This window comes from Lynx rufus, unplaced genomic scaffold (genome assembly GCF_022079265.1).
Source record: "Lynx rufus isolate CCGP_SWC_20201006 ecotype Redwood Valley unplaced genomic scaffold, mLynRuf1.p SCAF_45, whole genome shotgun sequence".
Classification (NCBI taxonomy): domain Eukaryota; kingdom Metazoa; phylum Chordata; class Mammalia; order Carnivora; family Felidae; genus Lynx; species Lynx rufus.
In genome coordinates this window covers 369,986-397,408 of record NW_025814862.1, presented here as the reverse complement: position 1 = coordinate 397,408, position 27,423 = coordinate 369,986, and the positions used below count along the sequence as shown (strand labels likewise).

General features: G+C 54.7%; 1 protein-coding gene across 3 annotated transcripts; it reads left to right on the top strand.

Moving 5' to 3' along the window:
* The first annotated feature begins 3,057 nt into the window (after positions 1 to 3,057).
* On the top strand, positions 3,058 to 26,902 carry PRODH (proline dehydrogenase 1). Of its 3 annotated transcripts, XM_047098235.1 has the most exons (14): positions 3,058 to 3,472; positions 7,945 to 8,153; positions 13,582 to 13,616; positions 14,113 to 14,262; positions 15,728 to 15,792; positions 15,997 to 16,113; positions 16,491 to 16,570; positions 17,310 to 17,391; positions 18,789 to 18,881; positions 18,974 to 19,120; positions 19,926 to 20,101; positions 21,277 to 21,375; positions 26,162 to 26,250; positions 26,327 to 26,608. In XM_047098235.1, the coding sequence occupies exons 1-14, from the start codon at positions 3,182 to 3,184 to the stop codon at positions 26,512 to 26,514; spliced, it is 1,821 nt and encodes a 606-aa protein (XP_046954191.1). In that variant the 5' UTR covers positions 3,058 to 3,181; the 3' UTR covers positions 26,515 to 26,608. The 3 variants fall into 3 exon arrangements, with proteins under 3 accessions (XP_046954191.1, XP_046954189.1, XP_046954190.1); XM_047098233.1 differs by having other exon boundaries at positions 3,060 to 3,472; positions 26,162 to 26,902; XM_047098234.1 differs by lacking the exon at positions 14,113 to 14,262 and having other exon boundaries at positions 3,060 to 3,472; positions 26,162 to 26,902.
* The last annotated feature ends 521 nt before the right edge of the window (positions 26,903 to 27,423 follow it).

The following is a 27,423-nucleotide window of genomic DNA, read 5'->3' as shown; positions in this document are numbered from 1 at the left end:
TGTACCTGACCACAAGGCAGGACTGTGCCTCCTGCTCAGTTGCACTGTTTCTCCCGACACATAAAGCTGGGGTGGAGGCTGAGTGCTGGGAACCTGGGTGCACTTATGGTACCTGGGTACAGATGCTGTTGGGGGAACACTGCAGCCTGGGAATTTGGTGTGCACAACACACAAGAGAATGTGGCCCCAAAGGGGTGTCTTCATGGGAAAGTAGGAGCCCGGATGCTGGGCAAGGGCTGGATGTGGAGCAAGGTGATTCAGGGGTCAGGGCAGGGCCCAGAGGACAGGTCTCAAACCCACAGCCACCTGCCTAGAGACTGAGTTCCCACACCACACATGCTCCTTCTTTCCTTCATTCAATAAAGACACATTAAAGAGGCAGTGTGGGGGAACATGGCAAGTGGCTGGGACTCAGCAGTCAGGGTCACCAGTGTGAAAATTAATAAAAAGAAGTCATTTATAAATGGAGAATGGAAGCCAGCAGGGGGAGCTCTCATGCTCAAAAGGAGGAGCTGCTCCCTGCCTGTCCATACTACTTTAGCTGCTTTACTACCCTAGCAGGAGAAAGGTTTTTCTCTTCCTCCAGCAACAGGACCGCCAATGAGACTGTCACAACTCAGCCAATGAAGAGCCAGTATACTTCAGACTCCCAGTTTTCTCCAATGGACTTCTTGTTTATAACAGCTCCTCCCCAATTCCCCCCTTCCTCTATAAAAGAGCAGTACTTTCCTTTGTGTTCCAGACTTGCCTATGGTTTTGCAATTCTCTGAGATCCCCGAATAAACCCATTTTTGTTTTAACGGACAGTTTTATTTTTAAGGTTTATTTATTTTTTATTTTAGATAGAGCATGAGCAGGGGAGAGGAGCAGAGGGAGAGGGAGAATGTTAAGCAGGCTCCAAGCTCAGCACGGAGTCTGACATAAGGGCTTGATGCCAAGACCCTGGTATCATGACCTGGGCCTAATTCGAGAGTCTGACACTCAACCGACTGAGCCACCTAGGCGTCCCTATTTTTAAGGTTTAAAACCAGCAACATGTGTAAGAAGAGGGTGTTGTGGCCGAGTCGGTGCCCAGCCAGGGACATGCCTGAGGAGTAGTAGGGAGGTTGATCCTGAGGAGTAGTAGGGAGGCTGGGGTGCAGGGGGAGGGACAGGTGCCTGAGAGCAGAATTCAAGTGGCCTGGAGCTCATGGGGGGGGGGGGCTGGTGAAATGACCAGCATGGGTAAGAGAGGTATCGTGGGTGTGGGCAGGGCTGCTGATGGTGGATGAGCCAGACAGCCATGCAGCTTTGCTATGATGGCAGTGGGGAGCCCCTGAAGGATTTTCAGGAGGAGGGAAGATCATCTGTGAAAGGAAAAGTAGTCTGGTGACCATGGCCAGCTGCCAACGCTGACCTACTCTTGTGAGTTGTTTTTAAGCTGCTGTAGGAATCCCCGAGTTCCTGCCTCGAGGCCTTGACTCACCTGCCCCTTTTGTCTCTCCCTTTTTTTCTCTTCAGCCCCAATGAGAGCAAGAGCTGGTAGAAAAACCATGACTGCCTCAGGAAGTCTCCCTTAGTGTACAGCAGTGGTGATGGTGTCCCTCAGGGAACATTAGTAAGGTCTGGGGGAAGGATGCTACAGGCATTGGGTGGGTAGAGGTCAAGGAGGCTGATAAACATCTTGCAATGCACAGATCCTCCCCACAACAAAGGATTATTCAGCCCTAAATGTCAACACTGTCAAATAGTTCAGGGAATCCAATGCCCCAAGATGCATGAAGCACCAGGTGAGTGAGGCTGAGAGAGGCTGCCACCCACAGTCAGACCCAGCTGAGGGGGTGCCAGAATGTCCTGATGAGAGGTAGGAGGGGCCAAGGGGTGAGCGAAGGGGAAGAAGTTGCTAAGGCTGGCAGTCAGGGCAGGTCCCTCCCAAGAGAGGATATCTGGGGCTCCGTTGGCAGGCCACCTACAATGTTGGAAGGAAGGGCATTGGAGGCAAAGGGGCAGAGGTTGGGAAGGCTTTTATGAGTGAAGGGAGGCCCAAAAGAGGTAGCATAGCAGATGGTTTTGCTATCAGCCCCAAGGGCAGCACTGAGGGCCTGAAGGGGTGGCTGGGGGTAGAAACTGTGGGGGCTGCAACGGTTCCAAGAGGAAGCTGGAGGTGCATGCCTGTACGTTGGGTGGGCGGTGGGACTGGACGGACGGGAGAGGAACAGAATTGGGCAAGCCCTTAATGGGCCTCCTTTCCCCGCTCACGCCATAGGTCTGGGAAGGAGGCCAGATGGCCTCCTAAACGTCCCTGTACGCACGAGGAACGACACCACATTACAGCCTTAATGGCTTCTACGTCCTCCCGGCCTCAGCTGTGAGTCCGTGAGGCTCAACGACCACGCAGGAGCCCAGGTATGCAGGTGTGTGATGGCGCCGACGCGCGGGCTCCGGACCCACAGGGCCAGCATGTGGACCGGGGAAACTCAGGGAGAAATCGCACACTTGGTTGCGGACCCAGTCCCTGGAGGCGCGGAGTCTCTTAGGGGAAAGATGAAGCTGGGAATAGGCATCCAAGAAGGCAGGGTCTTCTTTGAGGGTGTGGCCACAGGCTGAGAAGGAGGGTTTCAAGCGCGTTTGGCGCCATTGGGTGACCGAGGCGGCCGCAGAACGTACCGGATGTGGGAACTCTCAAAGGTCTGGCCTCCTAGGGGAGAGGGCGCGGCGCGGAGTCCAGGGCGGGCTTTCCGTAGCAAGGTGGCTCAGATCCTAGGCCGGGGTGGGGCCTCCCAAGGGGAGGGCGTCACTCAGGGCCTCCCAACGTGGGGGTGTGGCTCAAGGGCGGGAGGCGGGGACCCCCAGGAGAGGGCGCGGCTCAGGGTGCGGAGCGGGGTTTCTAGGGCGGAAGGCGCGGGTCCTGGAGCGGGGCGGGACGGAACGGGACTTCACAAGGAGCCCAAGCGGCACAAGGCGTGGTGCGGGGCCTCCTGGCAAGGGGGCGTGGCTCAGGGCGCTGGGTGGGTGGGGGTCTATCGGAGAGGGCCGTGGCTCAGCATCAGGCGCGCATCCTAAGGCAGGGCGGGCGGGGCCTCCCGAAGAGAAAGCGCGGGTCCTGGGGCGGGGCCTTTAGAAGAGAGCGCGGCTGAGCTCGGGGCGAGGCGGGGCCGGCCGCGCGTACTTAAGCAGTCTTGGCGCTTGCGGACGCCCCGCCATGGCTCTGAGGTGCATCGTTTCTGCGCTGCGCTTCGGCACTCCCCGCGTCGCCCCACTGTCCACGGCGCCCGTGGCTCGCGAGCAGTCCGCGGCTGGCGAGCAGTCCGCCGCAGGCCGGGAGGCCACTCCAGGATGCCGGGCGGCCGAAGGTGCGCGACCGCCGTTGCCCGTCGTGGACTTCGGCAACACTCAGGAGGCGTACCGCAGCCGGCGCAGCTGGGAGCTGGCGCGCAGCCTGCTGGTGTTGCGCTTGTGCGCCTCACCTGCGCTGCTGGCGCACCACGAGCAGGTGCGCCGGTGGGCATGTGGGTGGGTAGGTGCGCAGCGGAGCGCGCCGGATCCTCTGCGTGTTCCGGGAGCCGTTATGGAGTTTCACTGTAAAGCGGGGGAGCGCCTTGAGCATTGCCTGTAGCCGGGAAGTCAGGAAGGGGAGGTGTTTCCTGCATTGTCTTTTGAGCTTCGTGAATTTTCCTAATGCCAGTTACTACCAACTAAAAACAAAGACCAGTTTCTGAATTTTTAAGCTATATGCTCCTTGTGGTGATGCAAAGTTGTCACCTGAAAATTGAGTGTTTTAAATGTTGCCTAAAAGGGAGTCTTGGTGGTATTGAAGGGTCTTGGTTTCTCAGAAACTGTGACTCAGGAGCTCGCCAGACACAGCCACTTCGAACAGTGTTGAGGGAAAATGGGAAGCCCCTTGAACTACAGCTTTTATTACTTCAATATAGTGACTTGTGAAAAGTGTGTGGGCTTTGGAGAAGTAAAAAGCAGAACGCCGTCTTAGCCACTGTCAGTCTGGGTGTATGGAGATGACAGTTATTTCAGGGTGATCCTGGAAACAGTTTGCAAAGGTGCATGTTGGTGCTAAGTGTCTGGAAGGCTCTTTATGCAGGTGGTGTTGATTTCTCAAGCGGGGCTGTGCTGAGGGTATCATAACTGCCTCCCTTGGTCCCTGAAGGAGGCGGAAGGGGCAGAACTGGAGTTATGGAGGCTTCTGGAAGTCATCTGTGTTTGCAGTAGATGTGGATGTCCTGAGGCAAATTTGTGGCTGTGGAGAGCCCAGGCCAACTGGAGAGGAGGGCAGAAAGGAACACTTGGGGTTCAAGGAGCCTGGTGAGGGGTGGAGGTGTTGAGGACCCTTTGAGGAGCACCAGCGTCTGAAGGGCAGAAAGGAGCAGCAAGTTCTGGAGGTGCAGGGGTCAGGAGGGAGGAGGCAGCTGGGGCGGGGGTGGTGGGTGGGAACGACTAGGGGAGAAAGTGGCTGGCCATGAAGTCTCCGTGGAGGACAAGGACAGGGACCTGGCTCCTGCTGTTGGGGCATCATGGGACTGCTGGGTGGGACTGGGATGCATGGGGCAGAAGTGGTGCAGGAGCTGTGCCTGCTGCCATGTGACTGGAAGGGAGGGAGTGAAGGCTGGAGCCATCTAGGCCGTATTTCTCTGAGCTTTCTTCCTTTGGATCAAAGCCAGAGAGAAGCCAGCACAGCTGAAGACCGTGGGGGTGCTGTGGGTGACCACTGTCCAAGTGCCAGAAAGTGCTGGAGTGCAAGGACCACTGTAGGTACCTGGAGGTGTGGGGAGGCTTATCCCAGGCTCCCCTCCTGTCCCACCGGTGTCCTGGGGGTGCCTTCAGGGAGCCCACTAACGGCACTCTGTCTGCCCCCTGTGGGACCTGTTCCACCACAACATTGCTAGGGGTCACACTGGTGCCGTGGCCTCGGTGCAAGGTGCTGGAGGAAATGGGGCAGAGACCAGGCTGCAGGGTTGTAGGCTGCTCTTCAGAACCAGCATTTACCTTGTCCTCTGGCCTGCAGTGAAAATTCTTCCTGCTGAGCAGTGTGGGTCTGTGTGGCACCTTCGGTGGGGCGGGGTGGGGGATCATCAAATCCGTTCCCAGGGAGTATCAGCCTGCAGGAGCTCAGTTGGAGATGCTGCATTGGTTTGGCACCCAGTTTGTCCCTTCCTTGCCAGAAGACAAGAGTTTAGAAAACCCAAGTCTTCCATGACAAAGGCTTCTGTACTTGGGTATAAGCCAGTGCAGAAGAGGGTAACAGAAAGGGAAGGAGACAGGATGGATGGTGATGGTGGCCTTTGTGGGACAGAGAACTGGCTTTACCCCTTCTTGATCTGCACACATCTGTTTGAGTCTTTTACAGTGAAAGCGAGTATATGTGTTCCTGGTGTGAGTTTCTAAACCCATGAAGGATGCCCCTACTTGGAGAGGAGGGGACGCCACCCTCATCTCAGGCTGTGCCATCCAGGGATGCACCTGATGCCAGGATGGTTTTAAAGGGGCGGCTTTGCTCTGGAGATAGCTTTAAAACTGCCAGCCCCTCAGAGCCTGGAGCCTGTTTCCGATTCTGTGTCTCCCTCTCTCTCTGCCCCTCCCCCGTTCATGCTCTGTCTCTCTCTGTCCCAAAAATAAATAAACGTTGAAAACTGCCAGCCCTGTCCCATGTGGTTCCATAACCTTCTGTGATAGGCTGGCCTCCCCTTTGGCAGAGTGAGAGGGTAAGTGACCGGCTCAGTGACCTGGGTGGCCTTCCCTGTCATTCCCTCTGAGCCCCGCCTACACCTGAGGAGCTGGTCAGTGCGAAGTGCAGGGTGTGCGGGAGGTTATCAGCCCAGGGCACCACCCCCCCCCCCCCCCCCCCCCCGCCCCGAGCCAAATTCCAGCATCTGTCTTGTTCCTGCTTCTTCTATTAGCATTGGCTGTGGCTGCTTTTGTGCTTTGTCAGCAGAGCTGAATAGTTATGACTGAGACTGTGTGGCCCACACAGCCTATGTTATTTACCATGTGGCCCTGTACAGGAAAGTTTGCTGGGCCAAGAGTAGAAGACTGGCCCATTTCTGCACATGGTGGTTTCTGACAGTTCTCAGAGCTGATATGTACAATGTCGGGGTTTCCCAGAGCCAGATAATGATTTTGGGGTGTCAGATTCTGCCCCACCTGCCACTAGGGTGATTTTTGATATAATCAAGACCTGGCTTTTCCACTGGCAAGGCTGCTCTGGCCGATGGACTCCCTGACCACTGGCCCAGGCTGTATGGTGTCGAGACACCCTGTCCTATTCTCCCGAGTTGGCGCTGTAATTTTTTCTCATCCTCTTTATAAAAACAATGAGATGCAGGACACCTGGGTGGCTCAGTCGGTTGAGAGTGTCTGCCTCTTGATTTTGGCTCAGGTCATGATCCCAGGGTCGTGAGATGGAGCCCCACATTGCCCAGCACGGATCCTGCTTAAGATCCATTTTCTCTCTCTCTCTCTGCCCTGCTCCCCTTTTTTTCTCTCCCTGTATCTCTTTCTAAAAAAAACCAGACAAAATCCTAATGAGATGCAATAAAATCGGACACGACTGCAGAGAGGACGCAGCAAGGCAGAGGTGATGGCCTGGAAACCCTTGTCCTTGGGACGCCCTGTGGTGCCCTCAGGTGTGGTCCTGAGGCATCTCCACCACATGCCCACCTGTGATTCAGGGTGTGTCTGACTGCTCAGGACTGGTTTGGGGATGAAGGTGTTTGATTTACTCATACTTCTGCTTAAACTAGAGATTGTTCCTTGAAGCCCTGAATCAAGAGATGTTCCTCACAAAAGGGGTTCTGTTATCCATTGGGTTTGACAGACCTCAGGCTTTTTCTGTCTTGGAGATAAGTGGAGGGGGATAGTGGACACATAGGAATTCCCAGACAGGTGGCAGACGTGCCCTCCAAGCAGCCATCCCTTCCAGGCTCAGGGGCCTCCATTGTCCTCACTCCTTCCTGCCCTGGCTGTTCTTACTGCAGGAACTCCGTTCCACCTCCATGCCTTGGCAAGCCCCCCTCTCTGGGTCTAAGTTAGCAAACATTTCCCACCCGTGCTCTGGCAGTCACTCCCTCACCCCCTGTTCTGAATCACACCGTGGAGGTGCCTCGCTCCATCGAGGTCTCTTCCCGACTTGATGTGAGCTCCTTCTCTCTTTTGTTTAGCCTGGAATTGTACTGGGCACAAAGCAGTGACTCAGGACTTTGTTTAAAGGATGGCAGAAATTGAGGATATGGTGAAATGTGATTAGAGGAGCTGAGTGCTTTATGGGCAACTGTCTTCTTCAGGGGCATGTCCACTCTAGCTGTGGGTCTGCTGTGGCCCTGGATGACTGTGTACTTCGTAGAAGGCCACCTGGCTTATTATTCGCCTAATGTTTGCTCCAGTTGAAGTCGGACTCCTTCTGAATTTAGCATGTGTTCATCTGCTCAGTAACTACTAGAGGGCCGGCCCCTTGCCAGACACTGTTTTAGGGACTGGGAATAAGCAGTGAAAAAAATATTAAAAAATCTGGGTGCTTGCCTGCTAGAAAGTTGTACCGAATCCTCCTACCTGGCATAACCCACTGAGGTATGAAGACAGAGGATGTTACGAACACACCCACTGCTATTCCCAGAGAGACCTGCTATTCATTTCTTTATCCACCAAATGATAGTCTGGCACTGCTATGTGCCGCTTGGGTCACCCGTGAGTGTGCAGGGCAGAGAAGTGTGAGTGGCCGTGGGGGTGGCACTGGGACCTCTGCCCTGCATGATGAGTAGATTGACAGTAGCTACAAGTGGAGAGGCAAGCTGCTTCCGGTGGTGTCCACCGTTACATCAAGGCCCTGAGTTGTGTTTGACTTTGGGAGATGTGTGTCAAGGCTTTATGGTTGGAGCAAAGTAGGTGGGGAAGCAGGGGTGTCCTGCTGGGATGGGGGAGGCCAGGCAGCCAGGACAGCCCTTTCCCTCTACCTTTCAGCTGCTCCATCTCACCAGGAGACTTCTGGGGCAAAGGCTGTTTGACAAGCTGATGAAGATGACCTTCTATGGGCAGTTTGTGGCTGGTGAGGACCAGGAGTCCATCCGGCCCCTGATCCAGCACAACAGGGCCTTTGGCGTGGGCTCCATCCTGGACTACGGGGTGGAGGAGGATCTGAGCCCCCAGGAGGCGGAGCACAAGGAGATGGAGTAAGGCCTGCCTGGGCATTGGGTTGTAACCCCAAAGCATCCTGGGGCCACCTGGGGCTGGGCTGGGAGGAGGTCCCTAAGGATAGGAGGGCTTGGTCAGTCTGCTTACCAGTGGCCCTCCTGTGTTCCGCCTGGGGTTCTTGTATTTTTTGCTCTGTGAGGATGACAGCTCTGGGCTTTCACAAAAGGTCTTGCGTGCACAAGCCTAGAGGAGGGGCAAGGATAGGGGTTGGCAAACCATGACCCACAGCCCAGTGTGGCTGGCCTGCCTGGTTTTGTGTGATTTGCAAAGTGAGATTGGTTGTTGCTTTTTTAAATGGTTGAAAGAAAACAAGAATACTATTTTGTGACACTTAAAAAAAAAATTTTTTTTTAATGTTTATTTATTTTTGAGAGAGACAGAGACAGAATGCGAGTGGGTTAGGGGCAGAGAGAGAGGGAGACACAGAATCTGAAGCAGGCTCCAGGCTTCAAGCTGTCAGCACAGAGCCTGACGCGGGGCTTGAACTCATGAGCTGTGAGATCGTGACCTGAGCAGAAGTCAGATGGTCAACTGACTGAGCCACCCAGGCGCCCCTATTTTGTGACACTTTAAAGGTATGTGAAATTCGGGGCGCCTGGGTGGCTCAGTCGATTAAGCGTCCAGCTTCGGCTCAGGTCATGATCTCACAGTTCATGAGTTCAAGCCCCGCGGCAGGCTCTGTGCTGACAGCTCAGAGCCTGGAGCTGCTTTGGATTTTGTGTCTTCCTCTCTCTCTGTTCCTTCCCTACTCATGCTCTGTCTCTCTTTCTCTCTCTGTCTCTCTCAAAAATAAACATTTGAAAACAAAGTATATGAAATTCAAATCACTTTTGACCTAGAGGAACAGAGTTGAGTAGCTGTGACAGATGCCATATGGCCCACAAGGCTGAAGATAGAAGCTACCTGACCATTTACAAAAACCGTTTTCTGACCCTGATGTAGGAGGTGCTCCGGCTTTCTGTTCTACTAAAGCATTTCTTCTGAGGCATTGCTAATCTGTTGGACAGGTACCACTGCCCAACCTTGCCTAGCTCTTGGGAGGATTTTCTAATTAGCAGGTGGGCCCTGCCTGGTAAGTATGGAGCCTGTCAAGCCTGGTGCCTACCCAGGGGTCCAAGAAGGGAATGTGCAGCCAGGAGCAGTGTGACGGGCTGGCCTGGGGTCTCCTCCTGAGATCACCAACTTGCTGTAGGACCTGTTCTCTGGGCAGTGGGTATAGGGACAGATGGGTACCTCCCTGACCTACATTTCTGGGCCACAGAAAAAAATTAGAGGACAAGGTCACCCTCTGCTTCCAGGAGAGGTGGCCTCACAGTAGATCCCGGCAAGACCAGCCCTTTCTGTGCAAAATGCCTGGTTCCTGTGCTGATACATGCACCCCTCCATGCCAGGCCCTTGCTTGCATTTGGGACCCTTAGTTCTGATAGCAGCTGTGCCCAACCACGTGAGGCTCGAGACAGGCCTGCTGAGTAACCTGCCCTGTCGCATGCTGGGGTGTTTGCTCTGGCATGGGGACAGGAGGGGAGGGGAGGGAAAGGCATCACATGAGGCTCCTGCCCTGGGAACGGAATGTCCAAGCCAAGCAGCAACAGCAGCAGAGGATTGGCCTGGGGAGCCCAGCCCCTGTCTAGCCATTTGCTGTCTTAAAGGCAGGGTTCTCCAGTTTGGCACCCCTCTGTGTGTTCCTCACTGTGGCCTGGGGCTGCAGCCTTCAGTGAGGCTGCCTGTTGAATAACTAAGGGACTCTGTGTTCCCGCTGTGTCTAAGTTGAGGGCAGAGTGATTTCACAATAGGATTTTCTCCCTCTGGTGTGAAAAGACTTCTTTCCTAGGGTGATCTGGCTGGCTTCCTTCCTGTCCTGCAGGGGGAGCATCGGGATGTGGGCTGGCCTTGCCCTGTCCTGGAGCCAAGGAACCTGTGCCCCTGGGCCATGCTGCTGTTGATACCCATCATGATGTAGCAGCCCTGCTTGGTGGGCTTTGGGATGTGAGTGGTGGTCCCTCCCATCCTAACATGGTGCCCACCATCTGATGCCAGTGGCAGGTGTCCACTCATGCCCAGGTCTGCTGCCAGGCATGTGCCTTTGGAGAGGCCTGGACCAGGGTGACAGAACCAGGCTTGTGGGTGCTGGTTGAACATCTATACTGTCAAGTTGTCTGCCTGGCTTCCTGGGTGTTTAGTCAAGAGTGACTCCTACCATGCAGCCTTCATCCATGCAGCCCCCCATGCAGAGAACTACTTCTGTGTCCCGGTGGGGCCCAGAGGTCTGTTTTGCTAATCCTGTCACGAGGCACGTAGACCCTGCTCTGGGGAGTGATATAGAGGCCACTACCCCAAATTAAGGCCACAGGGGTTGGAGTAGGAAGGGTACAGGTGGTGCTGGGCCTGCTGTGGGCATAACCATGTGAGGCACAGAAAGGATAGAAGTGTCTGAATGCACAGGAGGCCCAGCAGGCCTCCTGAAGTTCTGAGGAGGGGATCCTGGAAGGGATCCCTGGGCAGGAAGCAGGAGGTAGGAGGCTACAGGTGGCAGAGGGAGAGAGTAGCCACATATGGCGGGGGCGGGACGGTGTTTCTCAGAACACCTGGTAGAAGGCAGGAGCCCCATAGGGTTTCCCCAGTAAGCTGAGAGCTGTGGGGATAGGGAAAGTGTACCTCCTGATGATTGACTATGACGAGGACATCTGAGGATAGTGTGGATGGCAGGTGTGTCTGTCTTGCCTGTGCAGACACAGGACTGGCTGGCGGTGGAGCCCCAAGGTGGGGGCAGCTCTATAGGACTGGTATGCGCAGAACACTCAGGTGCTGCCTGGAACCAGGGTCTGAGGGGCTAGGGATGTGGATGTGCAGGCAGGAATGAGCTCCACTGGGCTTGTCTGTGCTTCACTCCTTCCTGCTACCTTATTCCCCTCACTTTCTGCTTTTTTCTAAAAGGCGTCCAGTCAACACATCACCCAGTGTAGTGAGCTGAGCTTGGAGGTGGCCAAGAGATGGTCAGGGCCTCCCTACTGCCTCTTCAACCCCCTGGGCCACTTGTATTCATCTTCTTCTCCCCTCTGCCCCTTGGCGCATTCTCTTCCCTCCTTCACATCCTGGGCCATGCATGTGTGCATACGTGTGTGTGCACGTGCTTGCACTGGGCGGTCTCTTCCGTTCCCTGCCAGTCACGTGACCCTCCTCCCTTCCACTGCACCTGGCAGCTGCCATCTTTGTCTTCTCGTGACCCACCCACCAGGTCTGGTTGACAGTGTGACCCTGATCCTTCTCAGTGCCATCTGCTCAGAGACAGGCCGCTGTCCCCCTGACCACATGGTTGTGCAGCCGACCCAGTTCCTCTGCTCAGTCCATTTCTAAAGTGCTTCCTCTCTGGTTTGTGCCCAGAAGGTTCATGGATGGAAATAGCACAGACTCTGACTGCTTTCCTGCCACTGAACCTACTGGCAGTGAGGATGGGAGTGGCCCACACCCTTTGGAGGCTGGCTGGGGCTTGGAGGGTGGGTAGGCCAGCTGTGGAAATGTTGAGTGGGCACCTTACACAGTGCTGGGTCCCTGGGGGCCCATGTGAAAGAATGCAGCCTACCTAGAAGGCAGGGACCTTGAAGGTGAATACTTGTGTTTCCCTGAGCCATGGGCTGTGTGGTTACAGAGAAGGCCCGAGTCCCCAGCAGCCATCGTCCTTGCTGGTTAGGCCCATGCCTTAGTGCAGATGGTGGGTCCTGAGTCATGCTATTTGCCTGGTTGTACCTGGACCACAGCTTGGGGATGGTCTTACAGGTGCTCCTTGTTCCCAGTGGGGATGTTGTGTGTGGGGCTGACCCCCTCCCTTATGTTACTGAGTCAGATATTGTCACACAGGCACACCTCACCCTCTTCTGTATGTCAAGCACATATGTCTAGTTGGCATGAAGTGGCTCTTGTCCCCTGTTCCCAGGTGGGGGTCTTATGGGCTGTGTAGCCATGTGCGCGGCCCCTGTGAACTGTCCCAGCTACTGGGACTCCCGGGTCCTGACCTGGGCATCCTGGCTCACAGTTGCCAGATATGGGCCCTGGGGTTACACAGGAACCAGGGTCTAAAGGGAGGGCTCCCTGGAAGGCGGCTGGTAGCCCTTGGGTGCAGGAGCAGGGAGGTCAAAAGCTGCCTTAGACCTTTGATTCAGCTTGAGGCTACCACAGGTGCAATCAGCTTTCTGTGGCTTCGCTGGCTTTACCTCTGTCTCAAGTGCCCCAGTGCAGGGGGTGGGGGACGGGGAAAACACTGTCCTTTTCCTGTGAAGTATGGGCAGAACCTCAGGGGCCCCCAGGGGTCTGAGCATTTAGGAGTTCACCAGATAAGCCACAGGGCTTCAGCTGCACTCTTTCTGTGGGAACTGATTTAAGAGGCTTTAAATACAAAGTCAGATGATGGACAAAGCTGCTCGAATGCCACTCCAGGACAGTAATGGTGAGCGGCTCCTTCATCTGAGTAGGCTTAGCCATGACATTTGCTGTCCCAGATGTCATAGCCACTGAGAGGGGGATGGTGTCTGTTGTGATTCTGGCAGGCATTCTGGGTGAGGGGGCACCTGGGTGGGGGCAGACCAGGCAGGGGTGGCGAGGGCATGGCCAAGGGACTGCAGGGAGGCCTGAGGGTGGGCAGAGGCAACCATGTTCTCAGACTGGCCTCACTGATCTGTCCTCATGAGGACTGGGGGGTGTTATTCCCTTGTGATGGGAGGCCAGGGGAGGGCTTGCATTTTAAAAGAAAAATTCTGATTACTGGTTAGAAGATACACCTAAGGGGCAAGACTGAAGCAGGGCGCTGGCAGGCAGTGGCTGGAGGTGGGGCTAGCTGTGCATCTGGGCAGGAGCCCAGAGCCTGGCCTGGGGTTCCTAGTGGTTGGAGGTGCCTGGATGCAGGGGGTTTAGGGCAGAGCAAGCGGCCTCAGCTTTGGGAATTTTGTACTTTGGTAATTGTCGGGCTCCGTTCCTTATCAGTCCTGGCTGGCCCTGAGGCTCTGTCTTCCCCTCAGAAGGAATGCCCCCATAGCTAGCTTTCATCAAGCACCTCCTCTTTGCCTTGGGCTATCAGCTAGTTTTATTCACTCCTCACCTACCCATGAGGAATCTGAGCCTTCTCCAGGGTGCAGAGCTTGTAGGCCAAGTTGGTCTGTGAGGCTGCTGCCCTGCCCTGCTCAGGGGAGGTGACCCTGCAGGCCTGGGGTGGGTAAGGAGGCAGGTGGGGCACCTGAATCACTCTTACCTGCCCAGGCTAACCCAGCTATTCTTGTACAGTCCGCCATGTCAGGTCAGGTTCAGGACTCCACTCCTGGCTTCCTCTCACCTCTGCTTGCTCAAAGGGAATACGTGCTTGTCACTTGCAGCCTGAGGTGGTGTGACCCACCCTCACCTTCTTGTTCCTTCCCACAGGTCCTGTACATCGGCTGTAGAGAGGGAGGGCAGTGGTGAGTATGAGGAGGCCATTCAGGAACAAATACTTTCACCACCTGCCCCCCTCACCCTCACCACCCCTACTTGGGAGACCTAGGTTCAAGGGCACAGGCAAGACTTGGGGCCAAGGCTCCTCCCTGTGCCTATGTGGCTTCTCCCTGTGTGCACCCAGGCCATTACTCCAGATCTGCTGACATCCTCAGGGCCTTCCCAGGGGTCCTCATCCCCTTGTCCTAAGTGGGTCTGGGTTCTGCCTTTTGGCCCGAGTTTGCCATGTGACTAGGATTTGGCCAGGGGGAAGGAACATTGAGTATAGGAGCAGGGAGTGGTGGGCAGCACAGTGGAGGGGGGCTGTGGCTGCTAAGGAGCCTGTCCTGAGGGAAGAGGGCTGTGGGCCATGGGCAGGTCCTGCTGGATGCAGGGGAAGCCCCATGTTTGCCTAGAGTGGGGTGGGAGCCAGAGCACAGCACAGAGCCTGTGTGTGCTCAGGCCATGTGCCCATCCCTCCAGGTACAAGTAAGAGGGAGAAGCAGTACCAGGCCCACCGGGCCTTTGGAGACCGCAGGGATGGTGTCATCAGTGCCCGCACCTACTTCTATGCCAATGAAGCCAAGTGTGACAGCCACATGGAGACGTTCTTGCGCTGCATTGAGGCTTCAGGTGGGGCCGGCTGTACACCTGCCAGGGAGGCTCAACCTCTTTGTGTAGAGATGCTGGTGGGTGAAAGCAAGGCCAGGCTAGAGCACTTGCCTGGGGCTTGGACAGTCATGAGGGATGACCATGGGTGACACTGGGGAAGATAGGCTGGGCTTAGGTCACACTGGGGTCACGCCTGAGTACAGCTCCTACCCAAGGAGCCTAGCACCTCCTGCCCCTTCCTAGATACTAGTGCCCAGATGTGAACCTCAGTAAGGCTGTCAGTGGGCCGAGCAGCACCCCCATATAGGTCAGGGGCTTGAGCCTCACCACATGTGGCACTGGGGTTTGCCAATGGCTGTGCTGTTGCCACAGAGGACTCCTCCTGCCTGGCCTTATGTGGAGAGCCTGCCAAGGGAGGTGAGTTAAGTGGGCCTCTGAGTCCTTTACTCTTTAGGACATCCCCCCAGCCACAGTGCAGCCCACCATGTGGCCCTAGCAGCCCTTCCATCAGTGGGCTCTGTACCTTCTGAACGCTAGAAGGAGCAGGAGTGAGTTGTACTCAGAAGCAGCCTTCTGAGATCAGCGCTGGGGAGATGCCAGGCAGAGAGGGTCCAGAGCATGGTGCGCCTCCTTACCTCTGTGCCTGCTCTGCCTGAAGCAAAGGTCACAGAAGCCAAGATGGGTCATGGGTTTCTGGAAGGGAGGAGAGAGGCAAGTGTGATTGAGTGCCTTCGGTGCTCCATCCTGTGCTTCACTGGGCATTTCTGTGTTTTGTGAATCCCCCCACGGGCAGCCTGGGGTGCCAGTGGCATGGGAGAGGACATGGAGGCAGGGACAGAATGGGCCAGTCTCACTGGCTCCTTTGCCCACTGCATTCCTGGGCCCATGTGGCCAACAAACCCTGCCAAGTTGCCTGTTCCCGCCTCCAAGGTGGGGTATCTGAGTAGCTGTGTACATGGGCATTTATGGGCTTGGTAGAAACATGGTCCTTCTGCCCATAAATGGTTAGCCAGTAGCCCAGGATATCTGACTCCTTGCTGGGCTGTCCCCTCCTGTTGGGGGCAGGGGGCAGCAGGGATCCTTGGTGCCACCCACCTTAGCCTGAGATTGCTGAGCTGTCACTAGAACTACTTCTAGGGAGGGTAAGGCATGCATGCTGGGGAGCAGGCAGCCCACCCAGACATTGCTGCAGCCCCTGCTAGGCTTGGATGGGGGAGGGGGGAGAGATCTGCTGGTCCCACTGCACTGTCATCAGTTTTGGCAACTGGATCATTCAAGGCTCCCTGGTGGTCTTGGGGGCCCATCTGTCAGGGAGACCCAGTACCATGTATGTTGTAGGTAATTGATAAGAAGAGGGGGCCACGCCAGCCATTTGCAGTCTGTCACATGTCTGTCACTCTTGAGTGGTATATGCTCTGGGCACAGGCTCCTGGTCTTCCTCATCCCCCTGTGGAGCCCTAATGGTTATTCCTGTGGCTTCTGACAGGCAGAGCCAGTGATGATGGCTTCTCAGCCATCAAGCTCACCGCATTGGGGAGACCCCAGTTTCTGGTAAGTGCCAGAACCTTCCACCTGCAGAGACAGTCTGTAAGAACTTGGGGCTGCTATGAGCATTAAGTGAAAGCTCATGTATTGGTACCTTGGTGCTGGGAGCCAGGCACACAGGAAGGACTGGGAGGGGGCCTGGAGCTATGCTTCCTGGGGGCAGGGAGCTGGGCATATGCCAGAGCCGGTGCCTCAGGCCTGCACTTGCAGCTGCAGTTCTCAGACGTGCTGACCAAGTGGAGACGATTCTTTCACCAAATGGCTGCAGAGCAAGGGAAGGCTGGGCTGGCTGCCATGGACATGAAGCTGGAGGTGGCAGTGCTACAGGTGGGATAGCCCTGCCCTCGTGGGTATGAGTGGGTGGACATAGTGGGGGCTTGGGAAGGAGCCCTGCCTGGGGGGACCTCGCCAGGCAGTGTTTGAGGTGGGTTCCCAGAGGTTGAGGACATGCTGGGCGGCAGGATTTAGGGAGGGGGGTACTTGCCCTGCACATGGCTGAGTGCTGGCTTTGGGTTTGGGAAGGGGCATCAGGGACAGGTAGGACTAGACCTGTCTATGGAACAGAAACACAGGCCAAAACTATCTTGCTCTTGCTAATGGTGTAATAAAGTCAAAAGAGCAACACAAATGTTCAGGGAAACAGGAAATGTTAGTGAATGGGGCTGGGGCACGTCCATGGGAATGCCACCTTCTCACTTCTCAAGGAAAGTGTGGCAAAGATGGGCATCGCATCCAGGACGGAGATTGAGAGCTGGTTCACTGCGGAGACCTTGGGCGTGTCTGGGTAAGAGTAGCCCCCTAGCTGGGAATTTGGGAGTGTATGCTCTGGTTCAGCCATGGTTCCAGCTGAGCCGCAACGGCTTCTCCCAGTCCTGATTGCCCTCCTGAAGAGCATGGGCCTGGGGTGACAATGCTGAAGGACCTGTTCCCTGAGACATACAGCAGGAGTTGACAGGGAGTCTGCAGTCCTGGGGGCTGGGGCTGCAGCTAGCCCAGGGCTAGCTTAGACAACAACCGGCAGGGCTGCTCACAGAATTATTCAGGTCCTAGCATGAGGGTGCCACACTCAGCCCTTCCTGGGACCCACACGGCAGGTAGGTGGAGGATCAGGGCAGTTGAGATCCTGGAGGGGCCCATGCCTCATCCTGAGAGACCTGGGGGCTGGACCTGAGGTCACCAGGTTCCCTGGACTGGCAGAGGCTGTCCCCTTACGTGCAGGGTCTGCCTCCTTCCTGGCCTCCCGTGTTTGGCTCTTTCCCAAGCCTGACATGGCTTGTGGTGTTCTTGGTGTTCTCCCTGGGTTTTTATAGCTGCCACCACCCTGACGCAAGAATGTTCTGGTTTTGGTTTCCATTTTGTAAACAGAGGATGATGTTAACATTTTGTCTGTCCTTTGAAACTGAAAGCTGAGGTAAGTTTTGTGGGGGTTGGGCTTGGGATGCTCTTTTAAGGAATGGGCTGGTTGGGGCCTAGGCCCCCCCACAGATCCTAGCACCCGTGTGCTGATGCAGCTTCTTCCACAGCACTCTGGACCTACTGGACTGGAGCAGCCTCATCGACAGCAGGACTGAGCTCTCTAAGCACCTGGTGGTCCCTAACATGCAGGTGATGACCCCTCGCCCGCTCACCCTGTCTCACAGGGGCACAAGGCTGAGAAGGGAAATGTTCCCTGTTGCTTTCCCTGAGGCAGCAGCTGGGGTCGCAGCTGGATGAAACCAGAGTCCTTCCTGGCTGCGTAACACCCCTGTGGTCTGGAGGAAGAGGACAGATCCATGAGTGCCCCACAGAAGGGGAGAGAGACCTGTGTCCTCTCTCCTTGCATGTCCGGTCACCTCAAACCTAATATGATTACTGGCCTGAAATGGCAGTAATCATATTATCCCACGTCACAGTTCTGGAAGGACAGGGCTCAGCTTGGGTGGTTCTAGCTCAAGGTCTCCCTTGCGGTTCTCAGAGGGTGGTGGGAGCTGGGGTCATTGTGGGTCCCCACTCACACAGTCAGCAGTTGATGCTGGCTGTGGGCCAGGGCTTCCTTACCATGTGGTGGCTGGGTTCCTAGGTTGAGTGTCCCCTGAGAGCCAGGCGGAAGCATTATTACCTAGCTCCAGATGTCCCACAGCATCACTTATGCCCAGTTCTGTTTGTTAAAAGTTAGTTACTAGGCCAGCCTGTGTTCAGGGGGAGAGGAATGAGACCCCCCCCCCCCCCACCCAGCTGCCCCATCCTGCCTGTGGGAGGTGCCTGGAATTTGTGCCCTGTTTGAAACCACCCCTGAGCTGGGATGGAAAGCAGCAGAAGTCCCTTGGGAAAACATCCCACAGATACTGCCTTCCACAAGTATCCGGCCCCAGCTGATGGAGGGCTCAGTCCCCAAGCTAAGACACCGAGGGCCAATGGAAGGGCATGCTTGAGGCCCCACTAAGAGTGCCCCGGGCAGTGTTAGTGGGCATTTGGGTCTAGCAGAGGGCCCAGGGCTGCACAGGCCTCCAGGGTAGGTGCTCCCCACCCGCAAACCCACCCCCACCCCTACCCCCACCCCAGCTGCTGAGCACCAGCTTTCTGCTGACCTGCCAGCTCCCTGAAGGCCACCACTGTCTGGAGATGGTGCCTCTGTCCCCGCTCTGTGTTGTCTGTCTCCTGCAACTTTTCCCTCCTGCTTGTAGCCACCACTCTTTCTCCGATCCCTCTCTCTGCTAGGGGCTGAGTCCTTCTGGGTGATCGGATGGATCAAGGGTTTCTTCCTCACCCTTGTGTGGGAGCAGACACCTTGGGTGTAGGTGTGACCTGGGGCGGCTAGCCCTGTGAGTCAGAGGGTGCTGGCTGGCAGCAAGGTTCTGGGGTACCATGTGACCAAGGCAGGGGATGGGGTAGCCTTTGCTGGTCCTGGGGTATTGGTAGGACCTGCACATGGGGGCAGGTGGGTGCCCTCAGGCAGAGGGAGCTGTGGCTTTGAGAGGTGGGAGCTTGGAGCCCTGCTGTGGCCTGACCATATGCTGCCCCAGACAGGACAGCTGGAGCCTCTCCTGTCACAGTTCACGGAGGAGGAAGAGCTGCAGATGACGAGGATGCTGCAAAGAATGGACATCCTGGCCAAGGTTGAGGACCCTGGGATGTGCCCAGAGAGGGTGGGGGGCACCTGTCTCACTTGATCCCAGTCAAACCTTTTGTCCCACCCCGCACTTCTCAGAAAGCCACCGAGGTGGGCGTGCGGCTGATGGTGGATGCCGAGCAGACCTACTTCCAGCCAGCCATCAGCCGCCTGACACTGGAAATGCAGCGCAAGTTCAACATAGAGAAGCCGCTCATCTTCAACACATACCAGTGCTACCTCAAGGTATGGCCCCTGCCTACTGCCCCCCACCTCCGCCACCGGTCTGCAGGTGATGCCCCTCACTTGAGTCCTGTGCTGGTGCTGGGAGAGGCCTCTGCCTGAGTGTGCCAGCCTCTGAGTGGGAGGAAAGGCCCCAGGACTCTGTTACCGGCTGTGTACTGGCCCCTTCTCTGGGCCTCAGATCCCAGACAGGGTTTTGAAGGGGTAGAAGGAAGATGAAGGAGGCTTTTTGCAGTATGCTTCATGTGCCTTAATCCCTAAAATTTGAAGGCCTCATGAGTAAGTTTTTTCCTGCCATTTTTATTTCCTGCCATTTTTTAGTTTGGGTCCCTCTGAGGATCAGATGAAATCTCTGGTCCCCTTCCCACAAAGAGACTTGCTGAGAATCTTGCATGTACCCTCCAGGAGCCCAGGGTGCTTGAGGGTGGGGTCGCTGAGCACAAACCTGGGCTGGGCTGCGCTGGGACCAGCCAGGTATTTGGAGGAGATGGTGTGGGATGGGTGTCAAGGCTCTATGGCCGGGGGAAGTGGGTGGGTGGGTGGGTGGGTGGATGGGGCAACATCCCTTGGCCCTGAGTCAGCCTGAGAAGACTCCGGAGAATACCGTGGCTGCTGGCACCTAGTCTGTCCCCCAACAAAGTTGTCCTCAGGCCACACTGAGGAGTCACCATTTCTTAGAGATGGAGATTGGAGGGCCTTCCTCACTCACACTTGTCTCCCTGCTTCCCTGAGCACCTGGGCCTCAGGGGACACAGGCTGGAGGGGGCCCCATCCTGGTCAGCAGCAACTTTTGGCCCTGGTCCCACAGGACGCCTATGACAACGTCACCCTGGATGTGGAGCTGGCTCGCCGTGAGGGCTGGTGCTTTGGGGCCAAGCTGGTGCGGGGTGCATATATGGCCCAGGAACGCGCCCGTGCCGCGGAGATTGGCTATGAGGACCCCATTAACCCTACGTACGAGGCCACTCATGCCATGTATCACAGGTGCGCTAGCCCTTCTTGGCCCCTGGGGGCCTCATGGCTTCCTGGGGAGGGGAATGACAAAACAGGGCGGGGGGGGGGGGGGAACTGACCTGACGTGACCCCTATCTGACTGTGGAGCAGCCTAGTGTGTCAGAAGCCTCTGTAGGGGCAAGACTTCTGTCCTGAGACCAGAGCTGATTATCTTCTCTGCTTTTTATTTATTTTTTGAATCCTCAGCTTTTGTTTTACCCTTTCTAAAAACTTTTAAGGTGGATTTTTAGTACAGAAAAGTCCACTGAATAAAACTAAACTGGCCCAGGTCCCCCAGCCAGCTCTTGTTGACACTTAGGACAAGAGATCCCTGAGCAGCCCTCCTGCCTCGCATGCAGCCCATTTGCTTTCCAAATTACACACCAGGATCATCAACTGTTTCTACATCTGCTTTTGCTGTGTTTGTCTTGCTGACCTTGTCCTGCAGCAAGGACAGGCAGATCCCATGCTTTTTCTTTGTGAGGTTGTGTGTGTGTGTGTGTGTGTGTGTGTGTCGCAAATAGACTCTGAGTGCCTTGGCTCCCGCTCCCTCCCCGGCAGTGCCCTGCTTTCTGGGAGTATCCAAGTGTGCCATGGGTATACCCACATCTGCTTTGGCATTGTGCATTCAGTCCTGTGCCCTTGCTTTTCCATGTAACACGTATTTGGATCCTCCTGTGTCAGCATGCCGGCCCACAGTGTTAACCCAACAGCCAGCAGAGTGCCCATCTTTGTGAGCTTTTGGTGGTTTGCTGTCGGGTCATTACAGTAGTGACTCATAGCACACTTTGCCCCTGTCTCCTGTACTCACGGGCAAAGACATAGTTGTCACATGTTCCTGGAAATGGTCATAAGGACACACACCATTGCTGCCAGATGGCAGAACCCTCACACTCTTTATGCTCAGGGAGGCTTCAATTTCCTTATGGACCCCTTCTGGAAGCAAAGCTCCATCTGTCCTGAGTGCACTGTGTCCCAGGTAGTCTCCTTTTGAATGTCTAGCCCCAGGTACTGCTCAGGTTTTCTTTCTTACCTACGAGGTGTTGAGGAATGACAAGTACAGCCTTGGTCCCATTACCATGGCCACACTTGGAGTGGGCTTGCTGGACAGCCATGGGCCTGCTTGTGGCCTCTACAGGCTGGGGCTTACGTGGCACTCCCTTCAGGTGCCTCAATTATGTCCTGGAGGAGCTGAAGCACAATGCCAAGGCCAAAGTGATGGTGGCCTCTCACAATGAGGACACAGTTCGCTTCACGCTGCGCAGGTAGGCACCCTCTTCAGCTGTCTGGTGTTCCTTAGTGAGGGAAGGCTTGGGATGGGTGGTGTGGAAGCTATGCAGAGTGGTGGCATTTAGGGGTGATGTCTGTGGGATGAGCTAGAGTGGCACCTTTAGTGTCCTGCAAGCTTCCTGTCTCCCCAGGTCCAGCTGGCCATTGGCACTGCAGTAGCAAAAAGGCTATTTGCAGTGACTTGGGTTTTTAAAAATTAATACCTGACTTATTGAAATTTCAAATCAGAAATTAAATTTCATTCGGTGATTTAAATAGCTTACTGAAGTGCACAAGTACAATGTGCAATGTCAGATCCCCTCAGGACGCCTTCAGCATATCATCTTATTTATAAATAGTTACTCTTAACATTTTAAACTGCATTTGGAACTTAATATAGTCTGTTTTCTCTTTAAGTGTGTGTCTTGTGGGGCAAAACTTTGGTAGAATCCATGCAAGTCTGATATAGGAATAAGGTGAAGTAAATTAAAAAAATTTTTTTTAAATGTTTTTAAATTTTTGAGAGAGACAGAGAGAGAGCATGAGAGGGGGGAGGGGCATAGAAAGAGGGAGACACACAGACTCTGAATCAGGCTCCAGGTTCTGAGGTGTCAGCACAGAGCCGGACACGGGGCTCGAACTTGTGAACCACAGAGATCATGACCTGAGCCAAAGTCGGACACTCAACCAAGTCACCCAGGTGCCCCATGAAGTAAATTCTTAAATATTCCAGTGTTATCACCATGTTTTTGTGTTTTCTATCTTAACCCAAGGAGCACCACATGAGGGGTCCTAGCCACTCCTCCTGCTCCCCAGTCTCCACCTTCCTGGGCTTGAGGCCCTACAGGAAGCACGGTGGCAGTGGCCTTGGTGGCCCTCGCCTTTTCCAAGAGCAAAGCAGGGCAGCCAAATTGTGGCCAAGCAGGGCTTCCAGAAGAAGCAGTGAATGAACAGCCAAGGCATGGCACAGCCAGCTGCCTGACAAGCTGACTCTGGTCACTCTACACCCATTTGGTGAAGCAGTGCTTATTCTCTGCTTGTGATGGCACTGCTTTTTCACAGCCTAAAATTGCAGCTGAAAACTATTATTTTTTAAAAATTTTATTTAAATCCAAGCTATTTAACATATAATACTTGTTTCAGGAGAATTTAGTGATTCATCACTTACATATGACACCCAGTGCTCATCACAAGTGTCCTCCTTAATGCCCATCACCCATTTAGCCCATTCCCCCAACCCACTCCCCTCCAGCAACCCTCAGTTTGTTCTCTGTATTTAAGAGTCTCTTATGGACTGTTTTTCCTCTCTGTTTTTGTCTTATTTTTTCTTACCTTCCACTATGTTCATCTGTTACTTAAATCCCACTTATGAGTGAAATCATGATATGTCTTTCTCTGACTTATTTTGCTTAGCATAATATATTCTAGTTCTATCCACATTGTTGCAAATGGCAAGATTTCATTCTTTTTGGTCGCCAAGTAATATTCCATTGTGTGTGTATGTATGTGTATATATATATAATATACATACATACATACATACATACATACACACCATATCTTCTTTATCCATTCGTCAGTTGGACATTTGGGCTTTTTCAGTAATTTGGCTATTGTTGATAGTGCTGCCATAAACATTGGGGTGCATGTTCCCCTTCAAATCAGAATTTTTGTATCCTTTGGATAAATACATAGTAGTGTAATTGCTGGATTGTAGGTAGCTAGCTCTATTTTTTAAATGTTTGTTTGAGATTGAGGGGGGAGAGAGGGAGAGAGAATCTCAAGCAGGCTCAATCCCACAAACTCTGAGATTGTGACCTCAGCTGAAGTCAAGAGTCAGATGCTCAACCTACTGAGTCACCCAGGCATCCCTAGGGTAGTTCTATTTTTAATTTTTTGAGGCACCTGCATACTGTCTTCCAGAGTGGCTGCACCACTTTGCATTCCCACTGGCAGTGCAAGAGGGTTCCCCTTTCTCCACATCCTCACCAACATCTGTTGTTTTCTGAGTTGTTAATTTTAGCCATTCTGACAGGTGTGAGGTGGTGCCTCATTGTGGTTTTGATTTATATTTCCCTGATGATGAGTGATGCTGAGCATGTTTTCCCGTTAGTGAAAACCATGATTTCTAATGCACAGCAGTTGCAGCTATCAGGGTGGGGATGTGAGTGCTGAGGCCACCAGTGCCACCCAGGCTGAGTAAGACTGTGGTAAGTCTCCCTCCTGAGAGTCCCTGCCAGGATCAGGGTCTGGCTGTTTCTGTGGGATTGGTGAGGGGCTGAGTGAAGTCCTAGCTGGACAGGACTGCTCCACCTTCTTCCCTCCATCCCTGGGGACTTCCCAGCTGCTCATTTACTGCCTTGGATGCCCCAGCCTTGTGACTGGATGTCAGAGAGCCAGGGGTACCTTTTGTGCTTGGTGAAAAAAAAAAAAAAATTCTGGTTTGACTTTTAAAACAGATGGTTTAAGTTGCAAATCTTAAAACCTGGTTTTCCCTTAGACTTAAAAAATATTCTGTTACTCCGTGATGGAAACTTGATCATCCACTAGATGATGTACACAAAGAGCCTCCCTGTGCCCCTGGCCTGGCACTTGGGAACCTGCACCCCTACACAAGTGGCAGGCCCACAGGGTCAGTGATGTACAAGTGGCATCTACTTAGGTTTCAGTTATGAGCTCAGCAGGCTTTGCCTGACCACTCCCATTTTAGGTAGGGGTCACAGGTAGGCCACTCACCAGCTAGACAGAAAAGAGTGAAAGTTCTAAAGGTATATAACCTGCCCTCAGAAGGGCTTCCTCTCTTCTGCTTTCTGAATCTTCCTGCCGAGAATAAGCCTGTTCTTGGCATCTTAGCCAGGGAGGCTCCTGCCCTGGACGCGGCTTCCTTTGTCTGAAGTGCCGGCTGAGTGCGCTCTCCTTTCTCATAGCCCCCAGGGCCCGTGCCCCGCTCCACAAATACTATCATGGAGAAGGCTTGGCTCCTGCAGGACATGGTTCTGTGTTCCTGCACTGGGAGCTGGGGAGCCCATGGCAGCTTGGGCTTACCTTCCCTGACGAAGTAGTGTGGGTCTCTGATGCCACATCAGGGAGCTCAGACAGCCTGTGTAAGCTTTGGCTGAGTGGCAAGCCAACCCAGAACTCAAGAGGCCTGAACAACAGCATGTTCTGTGGGCCAGCAGTGTTCGCTGGGCTCAGCTGGGGACTGCTTCTGCTGGCCCTGCCCTGAGATCTGACTTGTATCTGTGGTCAGCTAAGGCCTGACTGGACCTAAATGGCTTCATTCATGGCTGGGGCAGCAAAGGGACTGCATCACATCTAGTTTCCTATAGGCCAGTGCAGGCTTTGCCACATGGTGGTCTCAGGCTTCCAGAAGCCCTGAGAGGGCAAGCCTTTGCCCACATCACATTTGCTCTTCTCTTTTTGGCCAGAGGAAGTCAGGAGGCCTAGCTCAGAAGCCAGGTGGAGAACCTTGCCAGCTGGGAGAAGCTGCAGTCACATGGCCTAGCGGGTGGAGAGGGGTCAGCAGCCACTTCCGCAGGAACCGCGTGAATGTCCCCACCACTGCCAGTCAGGTGGGCAGCAACGTGGTGGCAGCCCTGCTCTCACAGGGTTCATGTTCCAGTGAGGGACAGAGATACTTAAACTGGAGACTGGGGCCACATGGTAGAGACCATGGCCTGCTTTAGAGTAGGTGGCCCCCACACTGGAGCCACTCTGACAGAAAGAGGGAGAGGACCTCTGGAGGATGATCCTCATGTGGAGGGCCGGGGTGAGATGTCCTCAATGCTCTAGGAGTGAGGGGCCTGAGACAGTGAGAAGAGGGGGACCCTGGAGACAGGGAAGCACACTGCTGGCCTGCAGCCTGGGTGCGTGTGAGGAGGACCCAGGCTAAACATGCCCTTGGAGGGAGGTGGAAGGATGAGGGCAGATTCCAGAGCGCTGGTAATTGAGTCTGGACATGTGGATACAGCAAGCTGGAGGTAAAAATATAAGAATCCTCAGTAAGTAGACATTGCAAACCTTGGAAATTTTTCTAAGACCATACAAGGGAGGTATGAAGTCAGGAGAGGGTGCTGGGCACAGTTGGGGGCCAGATGTTGGGCAGCACTAAGAGAAATGTGAGCCACATCTATTCTAAATGTTCTACTAGCCACATAAGAGATGACGTTAATTTCAGTAATACCTTTCAATTAGGCCAACATATCCAAAATATTACCTATATTCAGTATTTCAGAAAAACAATACATTCTTTTTTCCAGTTTTCAAAATCCCATGTGTGTTAGATACTTCCAGCACATCTCAGTTTAGACCAGTTGACTTTCAGAGACTCCGCGGGCACCAGTGGCTGGTGCTGCTGTATGGGACAGAGCAGCCAGTAAGGGGAGGACAAGAGACCGGGTGGGACGGAGGGGATGTGGCACTGAAGGAGAGGGGCTCAAAAAGGGGTTGGAGGAGGGTCTTTTGATGGCTTACCCAGGCCAGGCTTTGGGGCAGGCCTGCCTCACTAGGTTAGGGCAGACGAGAGGGGAGAGGGAAGGGGCCATGGGGAGCAAGCATAGTGGGAGGGGGAGGCTGGCTGGGAGAGGAGGGAACTTGGTGGCCATGACCTGAGGTGGGACTTGCAGGGCAGATGCTTGGTCTGGGCAGCACAGAGCCTAAACCTATGCCCCACCCTGCAGGGGATGGAAGCTAAAGTGTATGAAGAGCTGGGAGTGGAAGTGGAGGGTTCAGAGCTAGCTCAAGTTGCCCTGGGGGCTCACCTGCCATCTTGTCTGTCTACAGGATGGAGGAGCTGGGCCTGCACCCTGCTGACCGTCAGGTGTACTTTGGACAGCTACTGGGCATGTGTGATCAGATCAGCTTCCCACTAGGTGAGCTGAGTCTCCCAGGGGAGCAGGGGTGGGGAAGTCTAGGACTGGGACTCACTGCTTCTGCCTGTGTGTACAGGTCAGGCGGGCTTTCCCGTGTACAAGTATGTACCCTATGGCCCTGTGATGGAAGTGCTGCCCTACCTGTCCCGCCGCGCCCTGGAGAACAGTGGTGTCATGAAGGGTGCCTGGCGGGAGAGGCAGCTGCTGTGGCAGGAGCTCAAGCGGAGGCTCCGCACAGGCAGCCTCTTTCACCGTCCAGCCTAGTGCTCGTGGGGCACCACCACCCACCTTCAGACTTGGCCTTCAGATGCTCCCTTGCCTGGGCTGTGGCCTCCCAGGCCAATGCCACATTTATAGCCCAACCAAAACTTCACGTGGATTCACCTTTTTATGCCCAAGACTATGAGATCCACTGGAAGTCGGGCCTCGGTGCCCCTCTGGCCTCTGCCCAGGACATGGGCACCTACACCATGTCTGATGCTTGCCAGAGCCACTGGGAACTGTCAGGGACTGCCCTTCAATAAGTGGGCACAACCCCATGACCTTGGACCCAAAGGACCACCTTCTGACAGAGTTCATCCAGCCCATACCGAGCCCCTCGGGTAGTCACCAGTGGGGAAGCTGGCCTGGTCAATAAACCACTATTCCTGCAGCCCTCAACTTCTTTCTTGCAACGCTTTTCCCCCTCAAGTCCTCCTGTGGGGTCAGCATCAAAGACAGAATGGTTCTGATGGCTCTGCCTCTCTGGCACCATGTGTCCCTGGGAGTGAGGCCCACCATGGGTGGAGTGGACCCACCAATCCTTCCTTCAGGCTGTATCACAGATTTGGCTATGTAGGGTGCTAGACACTCCCACCCCAAGATGACAGACAGCAGCGCCCCTGAGCACAGACCAATGCAGACAGGGATGCTCCTGGGGTGGGCTTGCTGCTTCCCCACCCTGGACTTCCCCCCCCCCCCCCGACACTTGCTGCTCGGTGCCCTTCGCCCCAGTTGTCCTAATGACCCATCAGGCTCCTAGTATTGTGACCAGAGCTGACTCAAAGCTGCCTCCTCCCTCTAGTCCTCAGCCCCAGAGCAGACTAGATGTAGTCTTAGTGCCCTGGGGGAAAGTGGTATGGCTGGGCCTGCAGCTCCAGGAGGGAGCTCCAGAGGGGGTGCCCCTGGGAGGAA

Excerpts from the sequence above, each read along its gene's own strand:
- PRODH (XM_047098233.1), top strand. The coding sequence starts at position 3,182 with ATGGCTCTGAGGTGCATCGTTTCTGCGCTGCGCTTCGGCACTCCCCGC. Across the intron at positions 8,154-13,581 it reads GCGGAGCACAAGGAGATGGA|GTCCTGTACATCGGCTGTAG; the intron begins GTAAGGCCTGCC and ends TCCTTCCCACAG. Across the intron at positions 13,617-14,112 it reads TGTAGAGAGGGAGGGCAGTG|GTACAAGTAAGAGGGAGAAG; the intron begins GTGAGTATGAGG and ends CCATCCCTCCAG.